Source organism: Anomaloglossus baeobatrachus, chromosome 11, assembly GCF_048569485.1.
Source record: "Anomaloglossus baeobatrachus isolate aAnoBae1 chromosome 11, aAnoBae1.hap1, whole genome shotgun sequence".
In the NCBI taxonomy this organism is placed as follows: Eukaryota; Metazoa; Chordata; class Amphibia; order Anura; family Aromobatidae; genus Anomaloglossus; species Anomaloglossus baeobatrachus.
In genome coordinates, this window is record NC_134363.1 from 161,271,030 (window position 1) to 161,284,813 (window position 13,784).

The 13,784-nt window shown below is 45.1% G+C and overlaps 1 protein-coding gene across 15 annotated transcripts in view; it reads left to right on the forward strand.

The window, feature by feature from the left end:
- The window catches only part of AGRN (agrin), a 670,274-nt gene that overhangs the window by 630,330 nt on the left and 26,160 nt on the right, over positions 1-13,784 (forward strand). For 10 of the 15 annotated variants that reach the window (XM_075327095.1, XM_075327101.1, XM_075327099.1 and 7 more), the window contains 3 exons: positions 1,569-1,580; positions 2,446-2,562; positions 3,165-3,354. In XM_075327095.1, coding sequence (XP_075183210.1) covers positions 1,569-1,580; positions 2,446-2,562; positions 3,165-3,354 — 319 coding nt within the window. The remainder of the gene's footprint in view (positions 1-1,568; positions 1,581-2,445; positions 2,563-3,164; positions 3,355-13,784) is intronic. The other 5 variants (XM_075327098.1, XM_075327102.1, XM_075327105.1 and 2 more) reach the window with 1 other exon arrangement.

Genomic DNA, 13,784 nt, shown 5'->3' on the forward strand with positions numbered 1-13,784 from the left:
TGGCGTTGGTTATATCGGCTGCTGATCAAGGGGCGGATATACCATTGATGCCATCTGGGCAGCCGCACACGGGCGCAAGAGGGAAAGCGGCCACTTCTACAGCAGGTGGAATTGTGCATTATGACTGAAATAGCCCATGTATTGTTCTAAGACAGAAGCTCCTGCGTCAAAATATTATTATTAGAGATGGATGAAAAGTGAAATATTCGGGTTCGGATTATGCTTACCGAATACATTGACTTGCATTAAGTTCGTTATTGGTGACGAATACTGGAATAGTACTCGGTATTCGATAAGAATTATCCAAACCCGAATATTTCACTATTCACCCATCACTAATTATTATGTGAGGCTTTGCTTTCATCAACTTTTGTTTATAATGGATATGTGACAGCGATATTGGATCTGTTTCCAAATTCTGATGGATCCCATTGAGTTATAAAGCATTTTTTCTGGTTTTCATTGGGAGGAATCTACTATTTTCTACTGCAGATTGGACTTTTTTATGGTCAAAAATATTGAAAAACCCATGATCAGAGGCTTAGGAAGACATTGAGACTCACAAGCTTCTTGGCTCAGGGCTTCGTTACATTGGGATGCTTTTTGGGTTTCCATTGGGGGGGGGATTTTAATATTTTTACTGTATATTGGCCTTTTTTATGATAAAAAAAATATTGGAAAACCCATGATCGGAGGCTTAGGAAGACATTGAGACTCACAAGCTTCTCGGCTCCAGGCTTTATTACATTGGGACGCTCTTTGGGTTTCCATTGGCGGGAGTCTAATATTTTTTTACTCTAGATTGGTCTTTTTATGGTCAAAAATAATGGAAAACCAATGATCAGAGTCTTGAGAAGACATTGAGACTCACAAGCTTCTCGGCTCCGAGCTTCATTACATCGGAACGCTCTTTGGGTTTCCACTGGGGGGATTCTAATATTTTTTACTGCAGATTGCACTTTTTTATGGTCAAAAATATTGCAAAATCCATGATCAGAGGCTTAGGAAGACATTGAGGCTCACAAGCTTCTTGGCTCCGAGCTTCATTACATTGGGACGCTCTTTGAAATGTTGATCTATTGCGTTATCTTGAGCTCACAAATCTATTCCCATTGACGTACGCTGACAAAAAGCCATTCCTCTCCGGCGTATGGTGTCAGCTCCTCGTCTTATTGAAGTGACAGTGATCTATGGGAAGGCAGGACGTTTCCAGTAAATAATAAAAAAAGAAGCAATGTAATTGACTTGAAATCACCAAACAGAATGGCAAGTAGCGCTTGGCACCGGGCCACACAATTAAGAGAAAGCAGTGTGCGTTGTTGGTTGGAGTTAAGCAGTTGTCTCTGGCTTCTAGCATGGACTGATGCTTTAATTGCCGCTCAGTGCTCTGTAGGGACCGCCGCCATACGCAGACTATTTTCTAACGCTTGCTGAAAACTTTGTATTGTGGATGGATGATGTCAGCCGCCCTTGCACGCCAAAGCTTTTACAACCCACTGACGACTTCTTTTCTCCCCCTTTTCCTCTTCTCTCTTGTCTTTGCTATTGTTGCACTCTCTGGATTTCAGAAATCCCGTAAGGTAAAGATAAGCACATGTGTTTCATCCCACGTCCCATGTGTACCCTCCATTCCAGTTAATCACCCGTAGACTAGATTATGTCCCGGCTTTGGTGTCTCTTCGTTTTAATGTTTTTTTCTCTTTCAATTTCTTTTCATCGTGCTGAGCATTTTCCAATAATTTTCTGCCATCCATCTCATAACTACCGCGAGCATCAAGTACTAATTAATGTGGACCTTTAAATCGATGGGAGGGTAGAGGGTCTATGTTATTTAGGGAATAGGAGCTTATATTGTGGCACGATAAAGCTTAACGAGTACACGTCCATAATAGCGAGATACGAAGGACAAACATTTAGAAGAAACTGCGGTTAGTTTGGGGTTAGGTTACGTAGATGATACAATTTGAATTTTTGAGAAATGCTGCAGTCTACACGTGGCCAGCAGAGGGCGCTCTAGATACGCTAAAGTGTGTAGATGATTTCTACCGGCTTTTTTTTGGATGGTGTCCTCAGGGCAAAATTGCATAGAACGCTTTCATAGCTTCATAGGGCTCTGCGGGTAGACATTATAAATACATTGAACTCTCTTTCCATTATATCCTGTGATACGGCAAGATCAGAGTGCCCTCTAGCATGCTGATAGTCGATGTTCAGAAGCAGATTATCACGCAGGAGAATATAAGGATGCATGTAGCGAGGAATATGCAGTATGAGGAGTTAGCGGACGGTTGGTTGAAATCCCAGATTTGGCATCCTTCCATAGAGCTAGAATGGTAGTGGATAGTAAAGCATTTTGCAAAGGTTGAGAGCATCCCATTAGTCATCATTAATAATAAAGATGGTCCATGCACACATGGTGATGCCTCTTTTTAATCTTTTTAACAGGCACCACACACTGCTCTAAACCTGAAGGAGTCCCTTTACGTGGGAGGATCACCAGACTTCAGCAAATTGGCCCGAGCTGCCGCCATATCAACCAGCTTTGAAGGAGCCATCCAGAAGGTAAGAAGCAGTCATCACGTCGATGGTTCAACGGCTCTCAATGCAGATTTGTAAAAACACTAAGTATCTTAAGCTGGACATTGGATATTTGTTGGTCGAACCAGTGAAATTGACCAACTAGCTCTTCATCTCTCCATTTGGGGGAGATAAAGGTCGGGCAGTTATAGTCCAAAGGGATTACAACTACCCAATCCTTATCTCGCAAACAGAGAGATGAGAGATACTTCGCATAAGAGAAATAGGCTACCATCTGATAAATTTGGCAGCAATTCCTACGTAGGACACATACATGCTCGCCCAAGCTGAGCATGCTTATGGGGGAGACCAATGGCTGTGGATGACCAGCCCTAGTTTGAATCACACCCAATCCCTTCTGAATGGGGTTTACATTGGTTTCACTTACAAAAACGTGCTCTTTCGTTTTATGAAATTTCAATTACGTCCATTTTCCATCTGAGATAGAAGACTTCAAAATGTAGTTACACGTGGCAGATTTTGGAAATTTTATCATATGGGCTGCGTGTAAAACATTCAATGCCAAAGTAAGGAATATATCAAACAAACAATATCTGTTCCACCAGGTTTACTTTTTTCTTTTGCAGATTTCCATTAAGGGACTTCCTGTACTGAGAGAAGAAAATATTCGAAATGCCATTGAAATCTCTCCATATCGTGGCCATCCATGTACCCAAAAACCAAACCCTTGCCAGAATGGAGGACTGTGTTCACCCCAAAAAGAGAGCTTCGAGTGCGTCTGCCAGAGAGGGTTCTCCGGTGGCCATTGTGAGAAAGGCAAGTTCACCAGTTGTTCTTTTTTGTATTTTATGGAAATATAGTGACTTCTTTGAACAAGGTTGAGACTGATAACATGGCTGCCTTCGTTATGTTAAGGTGATCACTAGAGTTGGTGCTAATCGATTGTAGGAGCCAGTCCATCGGCTGCGTCAGCAACATGTGGCCTTTGGATGGGAGTCGGCCGTGTCAGCAAAATGTGGCCTTCGGATGGGAGTCGGCCGTGTCAGTAACTTGTGGCTTTCGAATGGGAGTCGGCCGAGTCAGTAACTTGTGGCCTTCGGATGGGAGTCAGCCTTGTCAGTAACTTGTGGCCTTCAAATGGGAGTCGGCCGCGTCAGTAACTTGTGGCCTTTGGATGGGAGTCGGCCGAGTCATTAACTTGTGGCCTTCAGATGGTGGAGTAGGCCGTGTCAGTAACTTGTGGCCTTCGGATGGGAGTTGGCCGAGTCAGTAACTTGTGGCATTTGGATGGGAGTCCTTAGGGCTGCTTCAGCGACTTCTCTCTTGATTACCCAGCCTACCAGCGTACTGTTGCGTTAAGCCGGCTAATCAAAAGAACCTCAAATGCCTGTACATGTAAAACATGAGAACAGGTTCTTGATAACCAAGGAATGTTAAGAGATTTTAGCTCTGAGGCCAGCACAATTGTGAATACAGCTGTTGATGATAACACAAGCTGTAACTCAAACTGTGATTGCTAAAAAATAAGAAATGCAAGTTATTACAGGGCTACGGGTTTGTTCTCCTTTATCGCCTCCTAGATGTGTAGTGGTATAGACCTGAATATCACTTGTATATGTCTGTATATTTTCCATTTTTTAAAGCTGATTTGGCACCACATAACTCAGGATATGAGTCAAAGCCACAAATGAAGGACATCCTGTAAAGAGAAAGCATATCGCTAAGATATTCCATCATTATCTGATCCAACTTCTGTGACCTCCACTAGAGATGAGCAGATAAATTTGAGTGGAATTGAACTCCATTCAAATTTTAGCAAAAAATTCACATTTTTTTTTTTAAATCAGCTACTGCGTAGATTTAGCAAAATTGGGGCTGTTGGCCATCGATTTTCTGAAGCTATGACTTGCCTAATTTGGACACATCATACGAAGAAAGGAATCACTGGAGAAGGACATCATGATCGGAAGAATAGAAGGAACAAGGCGACGAGGAACACCAGCAACCCGATGGCTTGATACAATCAGGATAATTGTGAAGACCCTGGTAGACCTATCTTAGTGGAGAAGAAGACCCTGGTGGACCTATCTAGGCAGAGAAGACCCTGATGGACCAATCCAGGCGGGAAGACCCTGGTGGACCTATAGGAGTAGATACAAAGAACAGTCCAGCTCACCTGTTGTAATTCACTGGAGACCAGCAATTTAGACCGTGCACGGACCAGAAAGGAGAAAGCCAACTCCAGACGGATAAGGAGATAAATTTGTAGTATAGTCCAGCAAACAGGTCCAAAGAATATTTCAAAAGTAGAAAAATTCTTTATTTCATCTTAGATAAAATTCCATCATGTCAGGCAAAAAAACATAGAGCAGGAGGACGCGTTTCGGATATCACATCCTTATTCTGTCTCCCTGGTGGATCTATCTAGGCAGAGAAGACTCTGGTGAACCTATCTAGGTGGAGAAGACCTTGGTGGACCTATCTAGGCGGAGAAGACCTTGGTGGACCTATCTAGGTGGAGAGGACCTTGGTGGACCTATCTAGGTTGCACAAAATCGATCTTTCTACAGAACGTTCATCCATCAAGTCGCCATGGCTCGATAACGAGCTGAAAACCATTAAAAAGGGAAAAAAATGTAATATGGTCTTTATAGGTTTATTGCCTACACAGAAGCTACAAGTAAGACAGCAAGAAATCATTATTTTCCCCGTGGAGAATATTCAAACTTTGGCACAATGATAGAACGGTGGGCGAAGCAGCCAGGATAAGTGCTTCCAGTCTGCCGTCACCTTCTATTTTTCCACATATATAGTTTGATATTTGTACGTGATGATAATGATTCCTCCTTAGGATTCTCACACTTCGCAGCTCACTGAACAGGAGATAGGGAGAAAAAAAAATCGATGAACGAAAAGGACTGTCAGAAAGATCAAATCCGAGCTTTCCTCCGCATAATACTTTCACCTCCCGCAGTCCCGAAGGATTCAGCTGTGCAGATCGGCTCCTACCTGCAGTGTTTTACTCTTCTAATTCCACCATCCGACCCCTTCACCTTTCCTTTCCCCCATGGCGACCACGCGGATAGCATTTCCAACGTCTTAAAGTACTTCCGCAGCCCATTCACGCCCCAGCTGTGCTGCTGACCCCTCCGCCACCCCGGCGGCACACAGCGCTCCCGGTTTATAAATATCAACTTATATTAATAATACCCAGCCATCCATGACACAGCAGCTGTGAAGAGCTCAGACTTGGATATCGGATAGGAATTTCAGCAATAAGGGCGTAGGGCGTTTAGAAGATCAGGTATGGCTGAAATCCAACTGGACTGGTATAACGATACTAAAACCATCATGCTGTCCTCACTCTTGATGGGGCAGCAAACCTAGATTCTCCTGGTCCCATAATGGATATGCAGCTGTAAGAGAGTGGACAAGGGTTATGTTCTTCTAAGGCCTTTTTTCTGACAGGGGCCATTTGGAGATTTCTACCAACCTTCGGGGGCTGCAAAAAGTTATCAATGTGAAAATGTCCCTGCTATATTTAGTCAAACAATTAATTAACCTAATTAGCTGGATCAGACGTTAGAGCAAAAAAGACTAGCTTAAAATATAACTTTTAATATGTGTGCGGATAAAAGTGAGCAGAGGCTCACAGGTTAGAAACATAGGTGGCTCATGTCCACCCAAAATAACTAAAATTGGGCTAATAACAAGGGCCCAAAGCAGTATGCCTCAGTAAGGTACACCAGTGAACCAGATTCCACCATCTGGTATAGTAGTCCTACCTGTAGCACAGACACACAAAAATACTGCAATCAGAGCCCCATCCAGGGGGAAGTATATATCTGTGTGTTCCAAAAGGAACCTCCTAAATCGTTATAAACCGTATATTTCATGAATCCCACACAAAGTGGGAACGGTCTTACCAGGTCCGGAGATTACACGGGCATTAAAGATAGGTTATTGGTTCATACAGGGAGCTGTTTAAACAGCATATCCAGATCCCTCAGAGACCTCAACCAAAAGGCATGTAGTCGCAGTGCCCACTCCCAACGTTTCAACAGAGCAGATCATCAGGGGAGTTCCAATGGGAAAATGCTGTCAAACGGTATCTTCACCGGATGACAATCAAAAGATGCCCAGGTCACTATAGAAGAAAATACAGAGAATAAGGCCTAAGGCTGCCAATCGGGCCATATACGTTAAGCCCATAAGTTCCCAACACTCACCGCATCATGGCGTGCAGACAGGACCCAAAATTCATAAATGCCGCGCTATGCGTCCAACTGGACGCTCCATATATAGTACGGCGCATGCGCAAATGAGTCAGTCATCGGTGACGTGCACTCCCAGAATACCTCCGGGCCGGAAGTGACACGGCGTCAATCAACGCGTCGATGACGCTCACTCCCAGAATACCTCCAAGCCGGAAGTGACTCGTCATAGATCGCCGCGTCGCCGCAAAGGCATCATGGCTAGTACCCGATGTGGCCACATCCGGGTAGGTGGAACGCAAGCTAATTCTGTACTCAGAGTGAAACAGGACGCTACCATAGTAACATGGGCGCCCTGTATATTAGCCGCGGACAATCAAAAAGTAGAAGGCACGTAGGTACAAGTCCATAGGCGTGCCAGTATACATATATAGTGGCGATGGTCAGACGAACACAAGGGATAATTAAAAGGATGTGCCTAAAGTGGTCATGGAAGATGTCCAGCTATTTTTGAAAAAGGGGGGGGAGAGGGGGGACAATGGTATAAAAAAAAGGGGGGTAGAGATGGTACAGACAGAGGTGGACAGTACTCTAAATCACGGAATGGGACAGCCGCCCCATACCTCCCCCAGGATTCCCTGAGAGACATCACTGAGAGAGAGGGAGTTAACCAGAAGGGGGACGCACAGGGGAGACACACATTAACAGGAAGAAAGGTACCATAAGGGGACAGTCGTGGTCATGGTCAGGATGGACAGAAGAAAAAGCTAAAGTGCAAACTGAACTCTGACCCTAACTATAAAAAACCCTACCTATCATGTGGGGGTCGGCACCCTAGTAATCCCCCGCCTGTGGTGCCCCCACTCGGGCGACGGCTGTTCCTCCTCAAAACACCCTGTTCCTAAGGTGCTCCTAAGAAAGGTGTAAAAGACAGGGATTCATTCAGTCCTACTGGTGCCATTGTGTCCAAACTGTAAATCCAGAAGCACTCCTTCTGGAGGATGGTCCTATCCCAGTTGCCACCCCTTCGAGGGGGGAATCAGATCGATGCCCATTACTCTGAAACTTCCCAAGTCGTCGTTGTGAAAGGTATTAAAATGTCTCGCCACAGGTGTGTCGTTTTTCTTAAGAATGTCACCCCTATGCTCCCCTACTCTGCATCTCAGTTCCCTGATCGTCTTGCCCACATACAATTTTCCACATCCACAGGTCACCTTGTACACTACCCCTTTCGATTTACATGTTATTAACGACCTAAGGGAGTATACCTTGGTGCCACTAGAATTCATGAAGTCTTTCCCTTCCTCTATAAACTTACAGTTTATACAGTCGTGGCATTTGTAACAGCCTTTTGTTCCGATTGCTGTCCTCACTGATCTATTTTCCTCAAAGTGACTGTGCACCAGTCTATCACCTAGAGATTTGGCTTTTCTAAAGGTGATCGACGGGTAGCTGAGGAGATGTTTATCGATTGTAGGATCCATATGCAATATAGACCAATGTTTGCTCAGTATCTGTCTCAGGTCAGTTGCACCATTATTAAATGTTGTAATGAATCTCAAAACGTCAGGGGTGTCAGTATTCTTATGATTGGGGTTTAATAAGCTACTACGATCCAGCTCACACGTGGACTTGTATGCCCTTGAAATTACCCCCTCCGGATAACCCCTATCTCTCAGACGTCCCATCAGGTCAGAAGATTATAAACGAAAGGACATTTCATCGGAGCAATTTCTTCGCATCCTGATAAACTGTCCCTTAGGGATCCCTTTTTTTAGGGGACCAGGATGGGCACTATCCCACTTCAAAAGTGAGTTTGAAGAGGTGGCTTTTCTGTAAGTGGTTGTTTTAAGGCGACCCTCCGGACCCTTCTCAACCAACACATCAAGAAATGCCAGACTGTCCCCGCCTACTTCACAAGTAAAGTGCAGGCCAATGTTGTTGTTATTAAGAGTAGTCATGAAGGAGTGGAAGTCCACCTCCGATCCCTTCCAGATAACGAAGACGTCGTCTATGTACCTAAGCCACAAGACGACGTCCTCGGTATCAACAAGACCACCAAAAACCACCTTCTCCTCCCACCAGCCCAAGAGGAGGTTAGCGTACGATGGGGCACAACACGTCCCCATCGCAGTCCCCTTGAGCTGATGGAAGAGCCTCCCACCGAAGGTGAAAACATTTTTGGTTAAGCAGAAGGTGAGTGCCTCTATGACAAATTTGTTGTGTTGAGTGAACTGATTACCTCTGGTACCAAGGGAAAATTGTACAGCCTCGACCCCAGCCGTGTGGGGAATGGAGGAATATAAGGCCTCAACGTCGATGCTGCACAATATCATACCCTCCTCCAAGAAAATATAATCGATTCGCCGTAGAAAATCCGTAGTGTCTCTTAGATAGGAATTGAGTGAAAGAACAAACGGTCTTAGGATTCTGTCTACATAAATGCTCAATTTCTCCGTTAAGCTACCTATCCCTGACACGATAGGGCGACCCTTTAAGGGGTTACAACCCTTATGTATTTTGGGTAGAATATAGAAAGTCGCCATGACTGGGAAGGTCGGTAGTAGATAATCGAACTCATTTCTGTCTATAATGTTCCTATCTAGGGCTATCTCCAACATATTCCTTAATTCGCTTTTAAAACCCATCATTGGGCTTGAATCAAGTTTGGCATAACATGCCTCGTCCTTGAGGATATCCAGACAAATGTTTTTGTAATCCTTGGAATCCAGTATCACCACGTTGCCCCCTTTATCGGAGGGCTTTATGGTGATACTGGAGTCCCTTTCTAAACATTGGAGACTGAGCATTTCAGACTTTGATAGATTAAACTGACCCTTACGTCTGCCCACATTGTTTCTTACATCGCTGGTTACCATGTTCACAAAAATGTCTATAGCATCGATTTCTGCCGCTGTTGGGGGCATTCTTGCACTCTTGTTTTTTAAATTGGTAAATGGCCCTTCGCCCAGATCATTGGGATTCATATCGCTCAAGTGGAAAAGTAGCCTGACATCTTCTAATAGATCTTCTGAAATCCCCAGTTCCCCTGAGGTTTTCTCATTCTGTCTGCCAAAGTACTTCTTCCACTTGAGGCGTCTAGCAAAAAGATTCAAGTCTTTAATTGCTGTAAATTCATCGAAATCAGTGGTGGGGACAAAAGACAGACCTCTATCTAGAACCCGTTGTTCGGTAACGCTGAGGGGTCTAGAGGACAAATGAATCACCTGAGGTGCTACACACATTATTGCGGATTTATTTGGCCCTTGCTTCTCAGGTGATATTGATTGTCCAAAAAACCTCCCCGGCCAAAGTTGTAGTTAGCTCCCCTATAACTCGATCGGCCTCTCCCCCTCTGTTTTTTAAATTGTTGTGGTCTGAACTGGTTGTTCCTCGTATCAGTATCCGAGATTTCTGCATCCGTTGAGGAAAAATCTGTCTCACTTTGTCTGGCCGTTCGATTGCCAGATGGGATATAAACCCTGTTATCCTTAAAGTCCTGGAGATCCCTAATGTAGAACTTATGCTTTCTTTCTTTTAATTTATATTGGAACTTTTCAATAACACCTTGTAACACAAGTTCTTTATTTGCAAAATCGCCTTCACTGGAGAATTTGCGTGTTATACCAATATGTTCTCTTAGGGAATCCTCTAAAGTTGACAGATTTTTCCTCTCTTCCTCAAGAAGTAATTTCACAAGCCTGAGGGAGCTTTCAGTGGCTTCTTTTTCCCACTTGGCTATAAAGTCGGTATTTTTGTGACGGTACCCTGGCTGTAATGTTATCCTCAAGTGCCTGGGAACAATTTCCTCCTTTAAATAGCTCTCTAAGGATTGGACCTCCCACCAGGATACAATACGCTCCTTATATACCCTGGTGAGATCCTTGAAAGCCCCACTCAGTGTAGGTGTATACCTCTTGAGAACAAGATTTTTTTCTGAAAATACTTCCTTGGCCTCAGAGGCCCATTGCCTTGTATCAATATCCGACGATAGGAAGCCCGCCATCGGCCACTAATGTCAACAGGGTAAATAGCAGTATACCAAAATATGTAGACCCACAGTAATTGACCTAATTAGCTGGATCAGACGTTAGAGCAAAAAAGACTAGCTTAAAATATAACTTTTAATATGTGTGCGGATAAAAGTGAGCAGAGGCTCACAGGTTAGAAACATAGGTGGCTCATGTCCACCCAAAATAACTAAAATTGGGCTAATAACAAGGGCCCAAAGCAGTATGCCTCAGTAAGGTACACCAGTGAACCAGATTCCACCAACTGGTATAGTAGTCCTACCTGCAGCACAGACACACAAAAATACTGCAATCAGAGCCCCATCCAGGGGGAAGTATATATCTGTGTGTTCCAAAAGGAACCTCCTAAACCGTTATAAACCGTATATTTCATGAATCCCACACAAAGTGGGAACGGTCTTACCAGGTCCGGAGATTACACGGGCATTAAAGATAGGTTATTGGTTCATACAGGGGGCTGTTTAAACAGCATATCCAGATCCCTCAGAGACCTCAACCAAAAGGCATGTAGTCGCAGTGCCCACTCCCAACGTTTCAACAGAGCAGATCATCAGGGGAGTTCCAATGGGAAAATGCTGTCAAACGGTATCTTCACCGGATGACAATCAAAAGATGCCCAGGTCACTATAGAAGAAAATACAGAGAATAAGGCCTAAGGCTGCCAATCGGGCCATATACGTTAAGCCCATAAGTTCCCAACACTCACCGCATCATGGCGTGCAGACAGGACCCAAAATTCATAAATGCCGTGCTATGCGTCCAACTGGACGCTCCATATATAGTACGGCGCATGCGCAAATGAGTCAGTCATCGGTGACGTGCACTCCCAGAATACCTCCGGGCCGGAAGTGACACGGCGTCAATCAACGCGTCGATGACGCTCACTCCCAGAATACCTCCAAGCTGGAAGTGACGCGTCATAGATCGCCGCGTCGCCGCAAAGGCGTCATGGCTAGTACCCGATGTGGCCACATCCGGGTAGGTGGAACGCAAGCTAATTCTGTACTCAGAGTGAAACAGGACGCTACCATAGTAACATGGGCGCCCTGTATATTAGCCGCGGACAATCAAAAAGTAGAAGGCACGTAGGTACAAGTCTATAGGCGTGCCAGTATACATATATAGTGGCGATGGTCAGACGAACACAAGGGATAATTAAAAGGATGTGCCTAAAGTGGTCATGGAAGATGTCCAGCTATTTTTGAAAAAGGGGGGGGGGAGAGAGGGGGGACAATGGTATAAAAAAAAATTAATTAACTCACCCCTATTTGTGGTGGCCGGAGCTGCTTCTCTTTGGTGCAGTGGTGATGTTTGGTTATACTAATCATGTTACTTCTCACAACTGCTTTTTCAGGTTTGTCTCAGTCTGGAGCGCAGACAGATCTTTGCGATAATAAGATTGGTAGACCATATACATCATATACCAGACGCTGTATATACATCACTCGAGACGCTTGAGGCACATACATCACATAGGAGACACTGGAACTGGTGTATATAAATCACAAGAGACACTGGAGGCACATACATCACTGAAGGGGCTTTGGGCATATACATCACATAGGAGATGCTGGAACTACTCTTTATAAATCACAGGAGACACTGAAGGCACATACATCACTGAAGGGGCTGAGGGCATATACATCACATAGGAGATTCTGGGACTGCTGTATATAAATCAGAGGAGACACTGAAGGCACATACATCACTGAAGGGGCTGAGGGCATATACATCACATAGGAGATTCTGGGACTGCTGTATATAAATCACAGGAGACACTAGAGGCACATACATCACTGAAGGGGCTGGGGGGCATATTGTTACGTCACCGCCGGAGTCTGCTCCAGCGACTTCTGCTCCGATCACCAGGCGACGCCGTGTTCCTGCCGTGGATGGTGCTGGTGATGGAAGAGGAGTCGATGCCAGCGGCACCGGTGGGCGCAGGCTCCGATCATCCACTGGGCTGGGTTATCTTGGGATCTGCAGTACCGCTGGCTGACTGTGGGTGGCGTGTGTCTTCCAGCTGAAGTTGCCAGCATTCAGCTACAGTCAATGGGAAGACACCACACCCTTCTTATTCCCCCTCCTGTTACATGACCACTGCCAGAGATAGTTATGATTTCCTGGCTCCTGGTCCACCCTATTCTGTTTTGTGATTCCTGTGTGCTTCTGCGTGTTTTCTGACTACCCTTCTGCCTACTGTTTTTGTACCTCGCTGCCGATCCGGATTTGACCTCTGCTCCGTTTTCTGATTACGTCCTTGTCTGCCGATTCTGTCCCTGTTCTGCTATTCCTGGTTTGACCCTGCCTGATGACTACTCTCATCGGACTGCAGCCTTCCACAGGTAGTGACTCCAGGGCCCTGTGTAATTCCAAATCCCTGTATAGGGGTTAAAGGGTTTCAGGGTTCTGGGGGTCCTGCTTGGTAAGTGGCTTCCCTCTAGTCTGTCCATTACATTCCCCGAGTCTGTTGATCCAGGCAGGCGTTACACATATACATCATATAGGAGATGCTGGGAATGCTATATATACATCACATTGGAAATGCTGGGACTGGCTGTATATACATCACAGGAGACACTGGGGGCACATACATCACATAAGGGGCTAAGGACATGTATATGCCTCCAGCCCATTCTGTGATGTACTGTATATGCCTCCAGACCCTCCTGTGGTGTATATGCCCCCAGCTCCTCCTGTGATGTAACATAATGTGTCAGGGGAAAGTCTGGCTGGGGGATCCTGCCAGGGTCAATGGGTTCGGATAACCTTTATGGTGTATAGCGGTCTATAACGTGTCTCAATGTGTTAACCCTTTCATAGTAAGGTGGGTGGGGGCCTCACTTTTTTTTTTACTTTGGTGATCAGCGCCCTCTATAGGAATGATGTAGTATAATATGACACGGTTCACATGAATGGCCGGCTATGCACCAGGTTGGGGGCAGCTCTACGGCTCGTAGAGGTGGGTCCCATTTTATGATGTTCACATGCCCTTAAAGAA